Here is a 14,750-nt window from a genome sequence, read left to right as displayed (position 1 = left end):
CAAATCTCTGTGTGTATAAAAAGAACAGCTTACCTCTGACATCTCCTCCACTCACCTTAAACAGATGATATTTTCTATTGAACCTCTGAGTGTTTCCAGCAGCTTTCGTCTTTGTTTCAGATTTCCTCAGAGTCACACAGTGTGGAAACAGGCCCTTCGGCCCAACTCGGTCATGCCGACCAAAATGTCCCACCCACACTGATCTCACTGGCATGCATTTGACCCACATCCCTCTAATCCCATCCACGTATCCGTCAAAATGTTTCTTGAACATTGCTAATATACCTGCCTCAATCACCTCCTCCAGGAGTCCGTTCCACGCAACCACCACTCTCTGTGCTTAAAAAAAAGTTACCCCCCAGGTTCCTGTTTAATCTCTCCCCCTCCCCTCACCTTAAACCTCTCGTTACTGATTCCCCTACTCTTGGGAAAAGGCTCTGTGTTCACCCACTCTGTTCCTCTCATCATTCTGTCCTCCTTGGTGAGATCACCCCTCATTCTACTATGCTCTAAGGGATAAAGCACCGTTCTGCTCCACCTCTCCCTCCCCTCGAGTCCTGGCAATGTCCTTGTAAATCTTCTCTGTACCCTTTCCAGTTTGACAGTATCTTTCCTGTAGAATGGTGACCAAAACTGAACACCACACACCAAAACGGGAACTCACCAACGTCTTACCCAACTGCAACGTGGCCTCCCACCTTCTGAGCTCAATACTCTAACTGATGACGTGCAGATTTTTTTTTTGGTTTTCTCTTATAGAACATAGCACAACACTATTACTGGTCAGCGCCAGCCACCTGGATTTCAATCTTGTCTGTAAGGAGTCTGCATGTGTTTCTTCTGGGTGCTCCAGTTTCCTCCCACCCTTCAAAACGCACAGGGGTTTTAGGTTATTTGGGCGGCACAGGCTCATGGGCTGGAAGGGCCTGTTACCGTGCTGTATGTCTAAATAGAAGAACAACACAGCACAGACCCTTCAGCCCACAGTGTTGTGCCAACCTAATAACCTGCTCTAGCAATGGCTAGAATTTCCTGTTGCACATCCCTCCATATATCCCAGTTCCATGCACCGATCTAATAGTCTCATGCACCGATCTAATAGTCTCTTACAAGGCCCTATTGTAGCTGCCTCCCCCACCACTATTGACAGCTTATTCCATGCACCCACCCCTCTGTGTGAAGAACTTGCCTCTTACATCCTCCCTGAACGTACTCCCAAGCACCTTAAAACTGCACTCCCTGGTGTTCGCTATTTCAATCCCGAGGAAAAAGCCTCTGGCCGTCCGCATGCTCAGTCTCTCTCATCATCTTGTACACCTCTGTCAGGTCGCCCACCCACCACCCCCCCCCCCCCCCCTCCCCGCCCTCCGTTGCTCCAAGGGGAAAGAAACCAAGTTCTCTCAACCGGGCGTCATCCTCGTTTTGGGAGTGAGAAGTTGCTAACTTACTAACATTGTGCACTTGTTCAGGGATTCGCCATTTTGCCGTGTTGAAGCTGATGGGTTCGGGAGAGGAAGCCTCAGGATCTCTGGACTTGTTTCCTGCAAACGGTAAGGACGTTTGTTGGGTCCTGCATCAAGTCCACTGGATTGACCGACCAGGGCTCGCAGTTTGGAATTGAAATGCTTTTGTCACGTGAAAAGCACAGCCCACAAGAAGCCTTCGCGTTCCAATGCCATTTTGGATCCACTAAAAAAAGGTTAATTATGACAATAGCATACGCGAGCAGGATTAAACCATTCAGCCATCCAGTCTGCTCCGCCATAGCCGAATGTAGTTTCCTCATTCTCCGTTACCTTTAACACCCCCCCTCCATTAACCAAGAACCTATCAATCTCCACTTTAAAGCTACCCCAGTGACCTGGCCTCCACAGCTGTCTGGGGCAACAAATTTCACAGATTCACCACCTTGTGGCTGAAGAAGTTCCTCCTCTTTTCGAAGGGGAGGTTCTTTTACTCTGAGGCTGGGCCCTCCGGTCCGAGACTCTCCCACTGCGGGAAGCATCTTCTCCACATCCAGTCTATCCGGCCCTTTCAATATTCAATAAGCTATGATGAGATTTCCCTCTCATTCTCTAAAATCCAGTGAATCAAAATTCATAGCCATCAAGGGCTGGGCATACATTAACCCTCTCATGCCCAGATCATTCTCGTAAACCTCTGAACCCTCTCCACCGCCAGTACATTCTTCCTTAGATATGGGCTGAAACCTGCTCACTCTAAACAAGGAATGACCAATAAATACCTTGCAAAGCCTCATCTTTTATATCTTAGTCCTACTGACTCAACCTGCAAAGGTGGCTTTTAACCGCAATGTTAGCGTTAATAATAATGTACCGGGCAAATCAAATTTAAAATCATAAATTAAAGTTACAGCGAATCCAGTTAAGACACAGCAACGCTGGAGGAGCTCAGCCAGTCTCGCAGCGCCCACTGGAGGTAAAGGTAACAACCGACATTTTGGGCCTGAGCTCTTCTTCCAGCCACAGTCACAACTCCATAGCTGTCCGAGCTCTGTCTGCTCCCCTCTCTCCCTGGCCTTGTGCGCGTCCTACAAAAGCACCAGCATTGCAACGCAGCATCTCCCTGGATTTCCAGATTAGATTCGGTTAACTTTGCTCGCATTTCTTATTTGAGATTGTCAGCTAGTCAACCCATACATAGTACAAAGAGTGCTGAGATCGAGGTTACTATCATCTGACTATACATACAACCCAGATCACTATGTGTACACATAACAATACACAGTACACAACACAAATTGACAGCACAGTACAGACCCTCCGGGTACATAAGTATCACGTATATAACCATATAACATTACAGTTCGGAAACAGGCCATATCAGCCCTGCTAGTCTGCCCCCTAACCCTTAACTTATGACCCCTCGTTCCAATCTCATCTATCCTCAAGGGGAAGAGCCTATTCACATCTACTCTATCCATCCCCTCATAATTTTAAATACCTCTATCAAATCCCCCCTCAACCTTCTACGCTCCAATGAATAAAGACCCAGTCTATACATTAATGATCTAGATGATGGGGTGGTGAATTGGATTAGTAAATATGCAGACGATACTAAGATAGGTGGAATAGTGGATAATGAAGAAGGTTTTCAAGGATTGCAGAGGGATTTGGGCTGCTTAGAAAAGTGGGCTGAAAAATGGCAGATGGAATTTAATGCTGATAAGTGTGAGGTGCTTCATTTTGGTAAGAAGAATCAGAATAGGACATACGTGGTAAATGGGAGAGCATTGATGAATACAGAAGAGCAGAAAGATTTAGGAGTGACAGTACATCGTTCCCTGAAGGTAGAAACTCACGTGAATAGGGTGGTGAAGAAGGCTTTTAGTATGCTGGCCTTTATCAATCATTGCATGGAATCTAGGAGTTGGGAGGTGATGTTGAGACTGTATAAGACGTTGGTGCGGCCTAATTTGGAGTTCTGTGTGCAGTTCTGGTCGCCTAATTATAGGAAGGATATAAACAGAGTGGAGAGAGTGCAGAGAAGGTTTACCAGAATGTTGCCTGGGTTTAAGCATCTGGAGTATGGGGAGAGATTGGACAGATTGGGTCTTTATTCTTTGGAGCGTAGAAGGTTGAGAGGGGATTTGATAGAAGTATTTAAGATTATGAAAGGGATAGACAGAATGGATGTGGATAGACTATTTCCGTTAAGAGGAGGAAAGTTTAAAACAAGAGGACATGAGTTAAGAATTAAGGGGCAGAGGTTTAGAGGTAACATGAGGGGGAACTTCTTTACTCAGAGAGTGGTAGCTGTGTGGAATGATCTTCCGGGAGAAATAGTGGCGGCGGAGTCAATTGTATTATTTAAGAAAAGGTTGGACAGGTATATGGATGAGAAGAAGATGGAGGGTTATGGGCATTGTGCAGGGAGGTGGGACTAGAAAGGGGTGTTTGGTTCGGTGCGGACTAGAAGGGCCTAATGGCCTGTTTCTGTGCTGTAATTGTTATGTTATGTTATGTTACTCAATCTTTCTCCATATTCTAGTTACTGCAATCCCGGCAACATTTTAGTAAATCTTCTCTGCACCCTCTCTATCTTATTGACATCCTTCCTATAATTTGGAGACCAGAACTGCACAGAATACTTCAAGCTTGGCCTCACCAAGGCCTTAAACAGTCTCAACATCACCTCCCAGCTCCTACATTCTATGCTTTGATTTATAAAGGCCAGCACACCAAAAGCCTTCTTCACCACCCTATCTACATAAAGATCATTTAGAATAAATATAAATAATTATTTTGGAGTGATTTACCCAGTTCTGGGATACTGTTCATCAATCTCGGAGCCTGTGATAAGAAGCTATTTTCCAGCCTGACGGTTCTGATTTTGATGTTCCATGTACCTCCTTCCTGATGGTCGTGGATCAAAGATTCTGAGTACTGGATGGAAAGGGTTTTTAAAAATTCTCTGAGCCCTATTTAAGCATCACTCTTGGTAAATGCCATCAGTAGAAGAAAGGGAGACCCCGGTGTTCTTCTCGGCCGTTTTGATGATCCTCTGTATTGATGTTTTACAGCTACTGTTCTACAGAATGATTCAGCCGGATGGGTCACTCTCAGAATCAGAATTTATTGACACGAGCCAGTCATGAAATTCGTTGTTTTGCGGCAGCATCACAGGGCAAACATTTATATTTATATAAACCACTTTTCAACAATAAATACAAAGAGTGCACAAAAATTCAAAGTTAGGCCATGTTAATGATTCATAAAATTGCTTGATCATTCAGGAATCTGATGGCGGAGGGGAAGAAGCTGTCTTTGTACCGCTGAGTGCTTGTCTTCAGGCTCCTGTACCTTTACCCAATGATAGCAGAGTGAAGAGGGCATGGCCTGGGTGGTGGGAGTCTTTGAGGATAGGGGCTGCTTTTTTAAGATACCTCCTCATATCAATGTCCTCGATGGAATGAAGTCTGGTGCCTGTGATGTCGCAGGCCAAGTTAACAACCCTCTGGCGTTTATTCCTGTCCTGAGAGTTGGCGCCTCCACACCGGGCAGTGATGCCAGCAGCCAGAATGCTCTCCACAGCACATCTGTAGAAGTTTACAAGAGTCTTCAGTGACGTACCGAACTGTCTCAGACTCCTCGCTGGTGCGCCTTCTTTGTGATTGCATCGACATGGAGGCTGAAGGTCAGATCCCCGGAGATGTTGACACCCAGGAATTTGAAGTTCCTGACCCTCTCCACTACTGAGCCCTCGATGAGGACTGGGCTGTGTTCTCCTGATTTCCTCCTTCCTCAATTGTTCCTGTAAAATGTCATCAAGATGGTGGCTGGTAGCCATGCCCTCATCCACCTCCTTAGAAAGTGTCCATGCTACTGCGCCTCCCTGAATAATGAGGAGGTTTTTCCAGACCAAAGGCAGCATTATTTTATTGTATGGAGCAGCCATTCTCAACCTTGTTTTTGGCTATGGCCCCCTTGGGACTCTTCCCCATGGGCTCCCCATGGTCAAGCTTAGTTGGTTTCTTCTGAACTTCTCTCCCACTGATGGCACAAGAAATATTTAATGATTTCAGATTGTGGCAACCCCCACCTCCCCAAATGTGCTGTGGCCTCCTGGAGGGTCCATATGGCTCCCGTTGAGAATGACTGGTATAGGGCAAGTCTGGACTCTTCCCCCAGCCAGTACTGTCTCTATTCTCTATTTGTTTTTGCTCATTCCTTGAAGAAGGGCTCAGGCCCGAAACATCGGCGATATATCTTTGTTACCTATGAACGCTGAAAGGTTGGCTGAGTTCCTCCAGCATTTTGCTGTGTTTTTAACCACAATCCCAGCGTCTGCAGACTTCTGTGTTTTCACTTAAAGGCAACATTTGCAACGTTTAAGAGATAACTTGACAGGTACATGGGAAGGAAGGGTGTTGAGAGCCGGGGGCTGAACGCAGGCCAATGGGACCAGCTTAGGTAGACTCCTCGGTGGGCACGGATAAGTCAGGCCAAAGCACCCGTTTCCTTGTCATGTGACACTTCGATTTATCTCACACAGGGAGGTCCCGGGCACAGAGGGAGAAGCTTTCCTCGTCGGCGGTGAATGCCTTGCGCAAGCACTTCCAGGTCACCGAGGAGCACTTCATGATGCTGCTGGTCGGCAAAGATGGAGCCATCGCCTCCTGGTATCTGTCTCCCGTGTGGTCGCTGGCGACCATCTATGACCAGGTGGACTCTACGCAGCTCAGGCAGGACGAGATGAAACTTCACGAGGCACTGGGCATCCACTGCCACGATGAAGAACATTCCCCCAGCTCCCAAAGCTATCCTCAGCATGGATAATATTCCCAACAACTGAAAAAGATGAATATCCAATCACGGTTTGTAAGTAGCAGTGTCGGACTGTGTCCCTTTACCTGTATCAGCAAACATGCATTGGACATTTTACAAGTGCTATTACTGCATTTTATACAGAGTGGAACCTACGTTGTAGTATCCAATATTATAGTTCTTCGAGTGAGTAAATTGCCTTCATGTTACAAAGTTTCTGATCTTCTGAGACGTTGAAAAACACCAGGCATGAAATCCACTCCCATGTTTGGGAGACTCTTGCATCTAGACTATATAACATTCAATGTTGTGCTGACCTATATATTCCTACCAACAAAATATACTAAACCCTCCCTACCTTGCAACATTTTACTTTCATGTGCCTGTCTCGGAGTCTCTTAAATGCCCCTATTGTTCCAGCCTCCACCACCACCCCGGCAATACATTCCAGGCACCCACCACTCTCTGGGTAAAAAGAAATATCCCTGATGTCTCCACTAGACTTTTCTCTGTTCATTTTGTACAGAATTAGACCAGTCATGGGTATAAGACCACGGGGCGTAGCCATTCCATCAAGAAGTAGACATGTCAAGGGCAATTAAACCAGAAAATCTGTAGATGCCAGGGTCGAGTGCTGGAGAAACTTGGCAGGTCACGCAACATCCACAGGGGGTAAAGGGTGGTTTCGGGCCTGAGCCTTCCTGACCTGCAGATTCTCCAGCACTGGCAATCCTGTCTGGCCTTTGCTGTCATCAACCTTCACTTCCAATCATTGAACATTACATAACAGGAAACAGGCCATTTGGTTCTTCTAGATTGTGCCAAACTATTATTTAGCTAGTCTCACTGACATGCCTGGACCATCTCCTATGGGATGACCTATCCAACATGCATGTTCTGAAAAGTACATTTGATTCCTGAAACTCCTCCACAATGGCATGTTTGCCACAGTCATCGGTCATGGTCAAAAGCAGTAGCAGTGAGGCTTTTCAAGTGAAATCTGGAGTAAAACAGATTGCCCCAACTTTGTTTACCATCTTTATTGCAGCCATCATCCACTTCATCAAGATGTTCTGCAGGGGTCGGTGTTGGGACTGCTTCTTTTCACAATGTATATTGATGATTTAGATTATGGATTGAATGGTTTTGTGGCCAAGTTTGCAGATGACATCAAGATGGGTGGTGGAGTAGGAAGTGTTGAAGAAACTGAAAGGTTTGGACAGTTTGGGAGAGGAGCAAACAAACGGCCGATGAGATCCAATGTTGAAAAATGTACGGTTGGACATTTTGGAAGAGGAAATAAACAGGCAGTTTATTATTTAGATGGGGGAAATTTCAAAATTCGGAAGTGCAAAGGGACTCGGGGGTCCTCGTGCAGGATAACCTAAAGGTTACCCACCAGGTTGGATCGCCAGTAAAGAAAGTGAATGCTATGTTGGCCTTAATTTCAAGGGGAATAGTGTATCAGAGTAAAGAGGTGTTGATGAGGCTCCATGGGGTACTGGGGAGACACCATTTGGAGTAACTGTGTGCAGTTTTGGGCCCTTTAAATGGGATGTAATGATGTTGTAGAGAGTACAGAGAGGATTTACCAGGGTGATTCCGGGAAAGCAAGGGCTAACGTATGAGGAACATTTAGTGGCTCTCGGGCTCTATTCTTTGGAGTCTAGAAGAAGGAGAGGGCGTCTCATAGAAACATTCTGAGTGCTGAAAGGATTGGACAGAGTAGATGGGAATAAGATGTTTCCCTTGGTGGGTGAATCCAGGACAAGACGGCACAGTCTTAGAATGAGAAGGGACCCATTTAAAACAGAGGGGAAAAAAACAGAAGGTTGTGGATTTCGTTGCTACATACAATCATGGAGGCCAGATCATCGGGGGAATTTAAGGGGGAGACTGATAGGTATCTAATTAGTCAAGGTATCGAGGGATATGGGGAAAAGGCCGGAACTTGGAACTAGATATGAGAAGAGGGGATTGCAGAGCAGACTTGATGGGCTGAATGGCCTATTTCTGTTCCTTTATCTTGTGATGATCTACCTCAGGAATCAAAATTGTCTACAAAACTGATGGCAGATTTTTCAATCTTGCTCGTCTCAAGACCAAAATCAAGAGGTCCACAAGCTCCCTCATCTAGTTTCAATGCATGAATGTCAACAGTGTTGCAGCTCTCCCAGAAACCCCCACAACAGATTCTGACCACCTTCAACCATACATACACGAAATTTGAATTTACCATCAATTCCAAAAATACTCAAATCATCTACTAACTGTGACAAACCATCAATTCAACTTGGCGAAACATCCCTGGAAAATATAGGCCACTTTCCGCATCTTGGAAGTTACCTCTTTTCCGATGATGACCTTAATGACGAGATCCAGCATCGTCTTGAATGTGCTGGAACAGCTTTGAGACGTTTCAGAATAAGAGCCTTTCACGATTGTGACATTGGAATGGACACCAAAATGTTGGTGTACAAAGCAGTAGAGATCCCAACACTCCTGTATGCATTGGAAACTAGACAACATACCGACGACATCTGAAGGCCCTTGAAAAGTTCCATCAATGCTGCCTTCAAAATATCTTAAATATCAGCTGGGAAGTTTGAAGAACTAACGTCAGTGTGCTAAATGAAGCAAAAACAACAAGCATTGAAGCCAAGGTCATCAAGAACCAGCTAAGATGGAGCGGTCATATTGTTCAGAAGGTAGACGAATGTCTGCCAAAACAACTCTTCTATTCCCACCTTAAAGATGGCAAATGTAAAAGAGGTGGAGAACAGAAGAGATTCAAAGACATCTCCAAATCCAACATGAAGAAATGTAACATTGACATCAATAATTGGGAAATTAGTGTTAAGGACAGGAAACCTGCAAACCATCCTCCGAGAAGGAAAGCTACTTTTGAAGCCAACGTATGTACAGAACTGGAAGTAAAGAGAAGAAAATGGAAAGAGAGGCAGCAACAACCAAAACCCGATGGAACGACCTGTCCTGAATGTGGAAGATTTTTCAAAGCCAAGATTGGTCTCATACTTGAGAGCCCATAAATAGATCAACAGAATGAAGTCCATTATTCTCCTCCTTGAGGGATAGCCATGAAGATGACCCCTCATAATTTTAAATACCTCGATGAAATCTCCCCTCATTCTTCTACGCTCCAGGGAACAAAGTCCTAACCTGTTTAACCTTTCCTTGTATCTCAGTTCCTGAAGTCTGGGCAACATCCTAGTAAATCATCTCTGCACTCTTTCTATCTTATTGATATCCTTTCTGTAGTTTGGTGACCAAAACTGCATACAATCCTCCAAATTTGGTCTCACCAATGTCTTCTACAACTTTACCATAACATCCCAACTCCTGTACTCAATACTTTGATTTATGAAGGCCAATATGCCCAAAGATCTCTTTACAACCCTGTCCACCTGTGACCCACTTCTTTCATGGAATTATGTATCTGTATTCTCAGATCCCTCTGTTCTACCGCACTAACATTTACCATGTCCGTCCTTTCTTGGTTTGTCCTTCCAAAATGCAACACCTCACACTTGTCTGCATTAAATTCCATCGGCCATTTTCCAGGCCATTTTCCCAGCGGGTCCAGATCCCTCTGAACCTTTGAAAACCTTCTTCTCTGTCCACAACGTCTCCAATCTTAGTGTCATCTGCGAACTTGCTGATCCAGATCATTGATATAGATGACAAACAACAATGGTCCCAGCACCGATCCCTGAAGAACACCACTAGACATAGGCCTCCAGTCAGAAAGCCAATCATAGAATACCACTCTCTGGCTTTTCCTGTAAAGCCAATATTGAATCTGGTTTATTACCTTGTATGGTCTGAGTTTCATTGATTCTCATGAAGGTTACGTCTTTACCAAAATTTTCTCAGTTCCAAACATTCATATCTTTTTCCTGTGTTAAAACATTACAGCACAGTACAGGCCCTTCAGCCCACAATGTTGTACTGACATTTATAAACCTATTCCATCAATCTAACCCTTCCCTTTTTTTCTTCCACCCGTGTGCTTGTCGAAAAGTCTTTTGAATGCCCCTGTTGTTTCAGCCTCCACCACCATCCCTGGCAAGGCATTTCAGGCCCCCACAGCTCTCCGCATGATAAAAACCTACCCCTGATGTCTCCCCTAAACTTCCCTCTCTTAATTTTGTACACATGTCCCCTGGTATTTGCGCCCCCCCCCCCACCCCGTGAAACAGTTGCTGGTTGTCCACTTTATCTATTCCTCTCATAATCTTGTAAACCTCTATTAAGTCACCTCTCATCCTTCTTTTCTCAAAAGACCTTGCTTCATAAGATGTACAGTAAAAAACCCCAGTATCCAGCACCTCTGGGGATTGGAAGGTGTCGGATAAGTGTATTTACTGGTTGCTTGAGATTGCGAGTTGTATGATTGGCAAACTGACACCAAGGCGTACCAATTTTAAACTTCCATATTTTTTAACCTATTTCTGTGATTTTATTTGTTGCCAGTTTGAATTCTGGGTAATGAGGATTTTACTGTAATTCCAAATTAAGGCAACATCCTGGTAAATCTCTGCACTACCTCCGTAGCTGACACGTCCTTCCAGTAATGAGGTGACCAGAACTGAGCACAGTATTCGGAGTGTGGTCCCACCAGAGATTTATAGAGTTGCAACATGAGCTTTATCTCAGCTGCATCTATTTATTTATTTAAATTCTCTGACAAAAATCACCCAGCAAAAATCTCTTTTCAGAATCAGCTAATCTACCATCATCCTTATTGTCAGCCGCTGTTCAGGAGTAGAATTTTGAGATTTCCTGCTTCCTTTGTTTCCAGTTGTATTTAAAGAGGTTATCTCAGATTTCAAGGCCATATCTATGACTCAAGGTTCCTGGTTGGACATGGTTTATTGGTAATAATGCTGTGGAATCATTACTGTTTGAAGTATCCTGCCTTGGATCGCTTAGAAGTTTAAAGCAATGCAAGTTTTATGCAATCTAGTTCGGTGATTTAATCTTTTTTAAAACCATATACGGTTTTGGAAAATGCTCATTGTTCTCTCTCTGGAGATTCTTCCTGAAAGTCCATCGCCCAGAACTGACGGCAGCTTCTGCCACATTCGTTAAACGACGAGAAACAGAAAGTAAAGTGGTCAATACTGAACGTTTACTGCCATATACATGAGGACAATGTACAGATGCACCAAAATGCTTACCTGCTGCAGCCACACAGGTACGTATGTACGTAACGGACAGCTACAATTGTACACAATATGCCACGGCAGAGAGGTAATAAAGAAGGATGGCCAGTGACCCAACCACTTCAATTCCCCATCCCATTCTCATGCTGAAATGCCTATCCGTGATCTCATGCACTGCCAGACTGGGATGACGCACAATCTGGACAAACAACACCTCATCTTCAACTAGATGCCTTACCATAGACGTCTCCAGTTTCCATTAGAAATCCCACCCCCTACCCCATCTTCCCCCTCATCTCCTTTCCTCTAGTTCTGTCGCTCTCTTCCCTCGGTCTCCTTTCACAGAGCCAAAATCAATTCTAGGTGAAACACGCAAGTCTGCAAACACTCTGATTGTAGTAAGGACACACCAAAATGTTGGAGGAGCTCAGCTGGTCTTTTCAGGGATCTTTGTCTCTTAGAGATGCTGAAAAGACCGGCTGAGTTCCTCCAGCATTTTGCTGTGTTTTTACAAAATCAGTTCTCACCTTTCCTCTCTCCTGTCCTCCTGTGCATACAAAACCTTTTGTTGGTTGGTCTGGACTCCTCCCCCTCCCATTCTTACCCCCCCCCCCCACCCTTTTTAATTCAGATGCCTGTCTTTTACTCACACCTTGCGAAGGGCTAAGGCATGAAACTCTGGTTGTAGATCTTTACCTTCTACGTACGCTGCGAGAATGGCCGAGTTCCTCAGTGTTTTGACTACAGTCTCAGCATCTGCAGACTTTCGTGCTTCACTCTGGATCAGGAAATATTCGCACCTGCAGTTAGCGCGAGAGGAAAAGTGGAGCTGCGATATTGGGGGACTCAGATTGGTTGATAGTTCTAGTTTGGGTAGCACAAGAGCCTGATACCTGTTGGATAAAAGCCTTTCTTGAATCAAGAGGTACCGAGACTTCAGGCTTCTGCGAGTTCTGTGTACCGGAGGTAAAGTTCGGGACGCTAATCACACCTCCATGGGCCGACGAGGTGAGAGTGGAGACAGAGTCGAGGTCATGTTAGCGAGTGAGGGACGGGGTTGAGAAGGAGAGTGAAGCTTTAATGGGGTCATGTTCAATAAAGGAGAGACAGCGTGGCATGCTGATCTTTATTTTTTGTGGCGAGATTTAGCAGACTCTACTACCTTCTGCCTGGGGTAACGGGGGTCCTTTATGACATTGCCTAGCTTTTTGAGTTAGCACCTCACATGGATGTTTTCAGTGCCTCAATTTAAATGTTTTTAAATTTTGACATAGAGCACGGTAACAGGCCCTTCTGGCCCATGAGCCCGTGACATCCAATTAACCTACACACCTGGTACATTTTGAAAGGTGAGAGGCAACCAGGCCCCAAAGGAAGCCTGCATGGACACGGGAAGAACATACAAAGTCCTTGCAGACAACGCTGGATTCGAAGCTGAGTTACTAGCGCGGGAACAGAGCTAAAAGCTATGCATAACCGTGCTGCCAAACTCAGTTTCCCACTTTCTTTGCTGCGCTCCTGGGCTACCAAACCAGACCATGATGCAGCCAGTCGGTGCACTTTCCACAGTCTAACAGAGTATTGACCACCTGCTAGATCTTCAGACTTGGAGAGTAGAGGCATAGGTGTGCAGTTTTCACCGTTGCCTCTGTCCTGCCTCCAGGGGAGGTCCTCCGACATGCAGGCTCCCGGGAACTGGAAGGAGCTGACCCCCTCCATCACCACCCCATAACGGAATCTTGAGCAAACAAAGAATCGCTGGAGGAATTCAGTGGGTCAGAGAGCATCCTTTGGTAGAGGGAAGGAATCCAGGGGAGGGGACCATGTGATATGGTATTGGGCTGAAGGTGTGGGCAAACATAGAATATTACAGCATAGTACAGGCCTCTCTGCCCTCGATATTGTGCTAACTTATATATTCCTACCAAAAATACAAAACCCTCCTGATGCACCATTAATGATTTGAAAGACTATTGTGGAGAAACCTATAGGCTTTTGTTCACAAGAACACAGATATATCCCTACTGTTTGACTGTCCTGCACTGAGTTGCAGGGGGCTGTGGAACTGTCACCTTTATACTGGAGCCTGTGGGGAGGAGCCACGCATACAACCGGCCAATGGGTGTGTCCGACCAGACAATTATATATTGCAGTGGTTCACCAAGCACTATCTGCACCAGTGGTTCTCAACCTTTTTCTTCCAACTCGCAACCCACTTTAAGTATCCCCTCTGCCATAGGTGCTCTGTGATTAGTCAGGGATTGCTGAAGGTGGGATGTGAGTGGGAAGGTTGAGAATCACTGCTCTAGACCCAATTGTTACTGAAATACTTTGCTTGAGAAAAATGGTCATTGACCCATTTCCTCTGGAGCTATGAAACCATGCACAGAATGAGTCGTTGAGGGACGATTAAAACAGTGGATTTCAAACCTTTCCTTTTCACCCACATCCCACCATAAGCAACCCCTCTGGCATAGGGAATACTTACAGCAGGATAGGAGTGGAAAGAAAAAAGTTGAGAACGTCTGATGTACACCTATAACCTCATAACCCTCTCTTTTTCTTCTATCCATCTGCCTGACTAAGAGTCCCTTAAATGCCCCTAAAGTTCCAGCCTCCACCACCATCCCTGGAAAGCCATTCCAGGCCCCCACAAATCTCTGTAAAAAAAACTGGCGTCTCCCCTAAGCCTCCCTCCCTTCATTTTAGTACAGGTGTGCTGTGGTGTTTGTTGATCCTGCCCAGGGTAAAAGACAATGGCCATCCACCCTATCTATGGCTCTCAGAATCTTGTGGACCTCTATTTGCATCTGTGACGCTGCCACAAGACAACACATTTCGTGGCATGTCCGTGACAATAAATTCTGATTCTGAAGCAGGAAGGGGCAGGGGCGAGGAGCACAGGCTTAACAGCAGAAGCCTACAAGGCTGAATACACCTGGGATTGTCTGATCCCGGGCCTAGTCCGTACTTGAAGGGGAACACCAGGTGCTGTGGGTTTCTGTGAGGGGCGCTGGACAAAGTGGAGATTCTGCCTGCCTTAAGGGTGACAAAAGTCAAAGAATTTCATGTACATTATATTCATGTACATTATATTATAAATGTAGCATTATGTGACAATAATGGAACCTTTACCAATGGTGGATACAAGGGGGAGGGTAGCTGAGGTGATAGGGGAAACTCTTTGATAGGAGGGGGAAGGGGGTGGGGTGGGGCGCTGGTGATAATAATTTGTGTAAAGCACTCGACCCCATCATCGGCGGGTTTTCCTGCTTCA

At 45.4% G+C, this 14,750-nt stretch overlaps 1 protein-coding gene across 5 annotated transcripts in view; it reads left to right on the top strand.

Moving 5' to 3' along the window:
* LOC138735593 (uncharacterized protein C5orf34 homolog) overlaps positions 1-6,500 on the top strand; it is a 145,185-nt gene extending 138,685 nt beyond the window's left edge. For all 5 annotated transcript variants that reach the window (XM_069883650.1, XM_069883631.1, XM_069883620.1 and 2 more), the window contains 2 exons: positions 1,470-1,550; positions 6,016-6,500. In XM_069883650.1, coding sequence (XP_069739751.1) covers positions 1,470-1,550; positions 6,016-6,299 — 365 coding nt within the window. In that variant the 3' untranslated portion in view covers positions 6,300-6,500. The remainder of the gene's footprint in view (positions 1-1,469; positions 1,551-6,015) is intronic.
* The last annotated feature ends 8,250 nt before the right edge of the window (positions 6,501-14,750 follow it).

Source organism: Narcine bancroftii, chromosome 1 (assembly GCF_036971445.1).
Source record: "Narcine bancroftii isolate sNarBan1 chromosome 1, sNarBan1.hap1, whole genome shotgun sequence".
NCBI lineage: Eukaryota > Metazoa > Chordata > Chondrichthyes > Torpediniformes > Narcinidae > Narcine > Narcine bancroftii.
The sequence above is the reverse complement of the archived record's forward strand: the minus strand, read 5'-3'. Positions and strand labels throughout refer to the sequence as shown.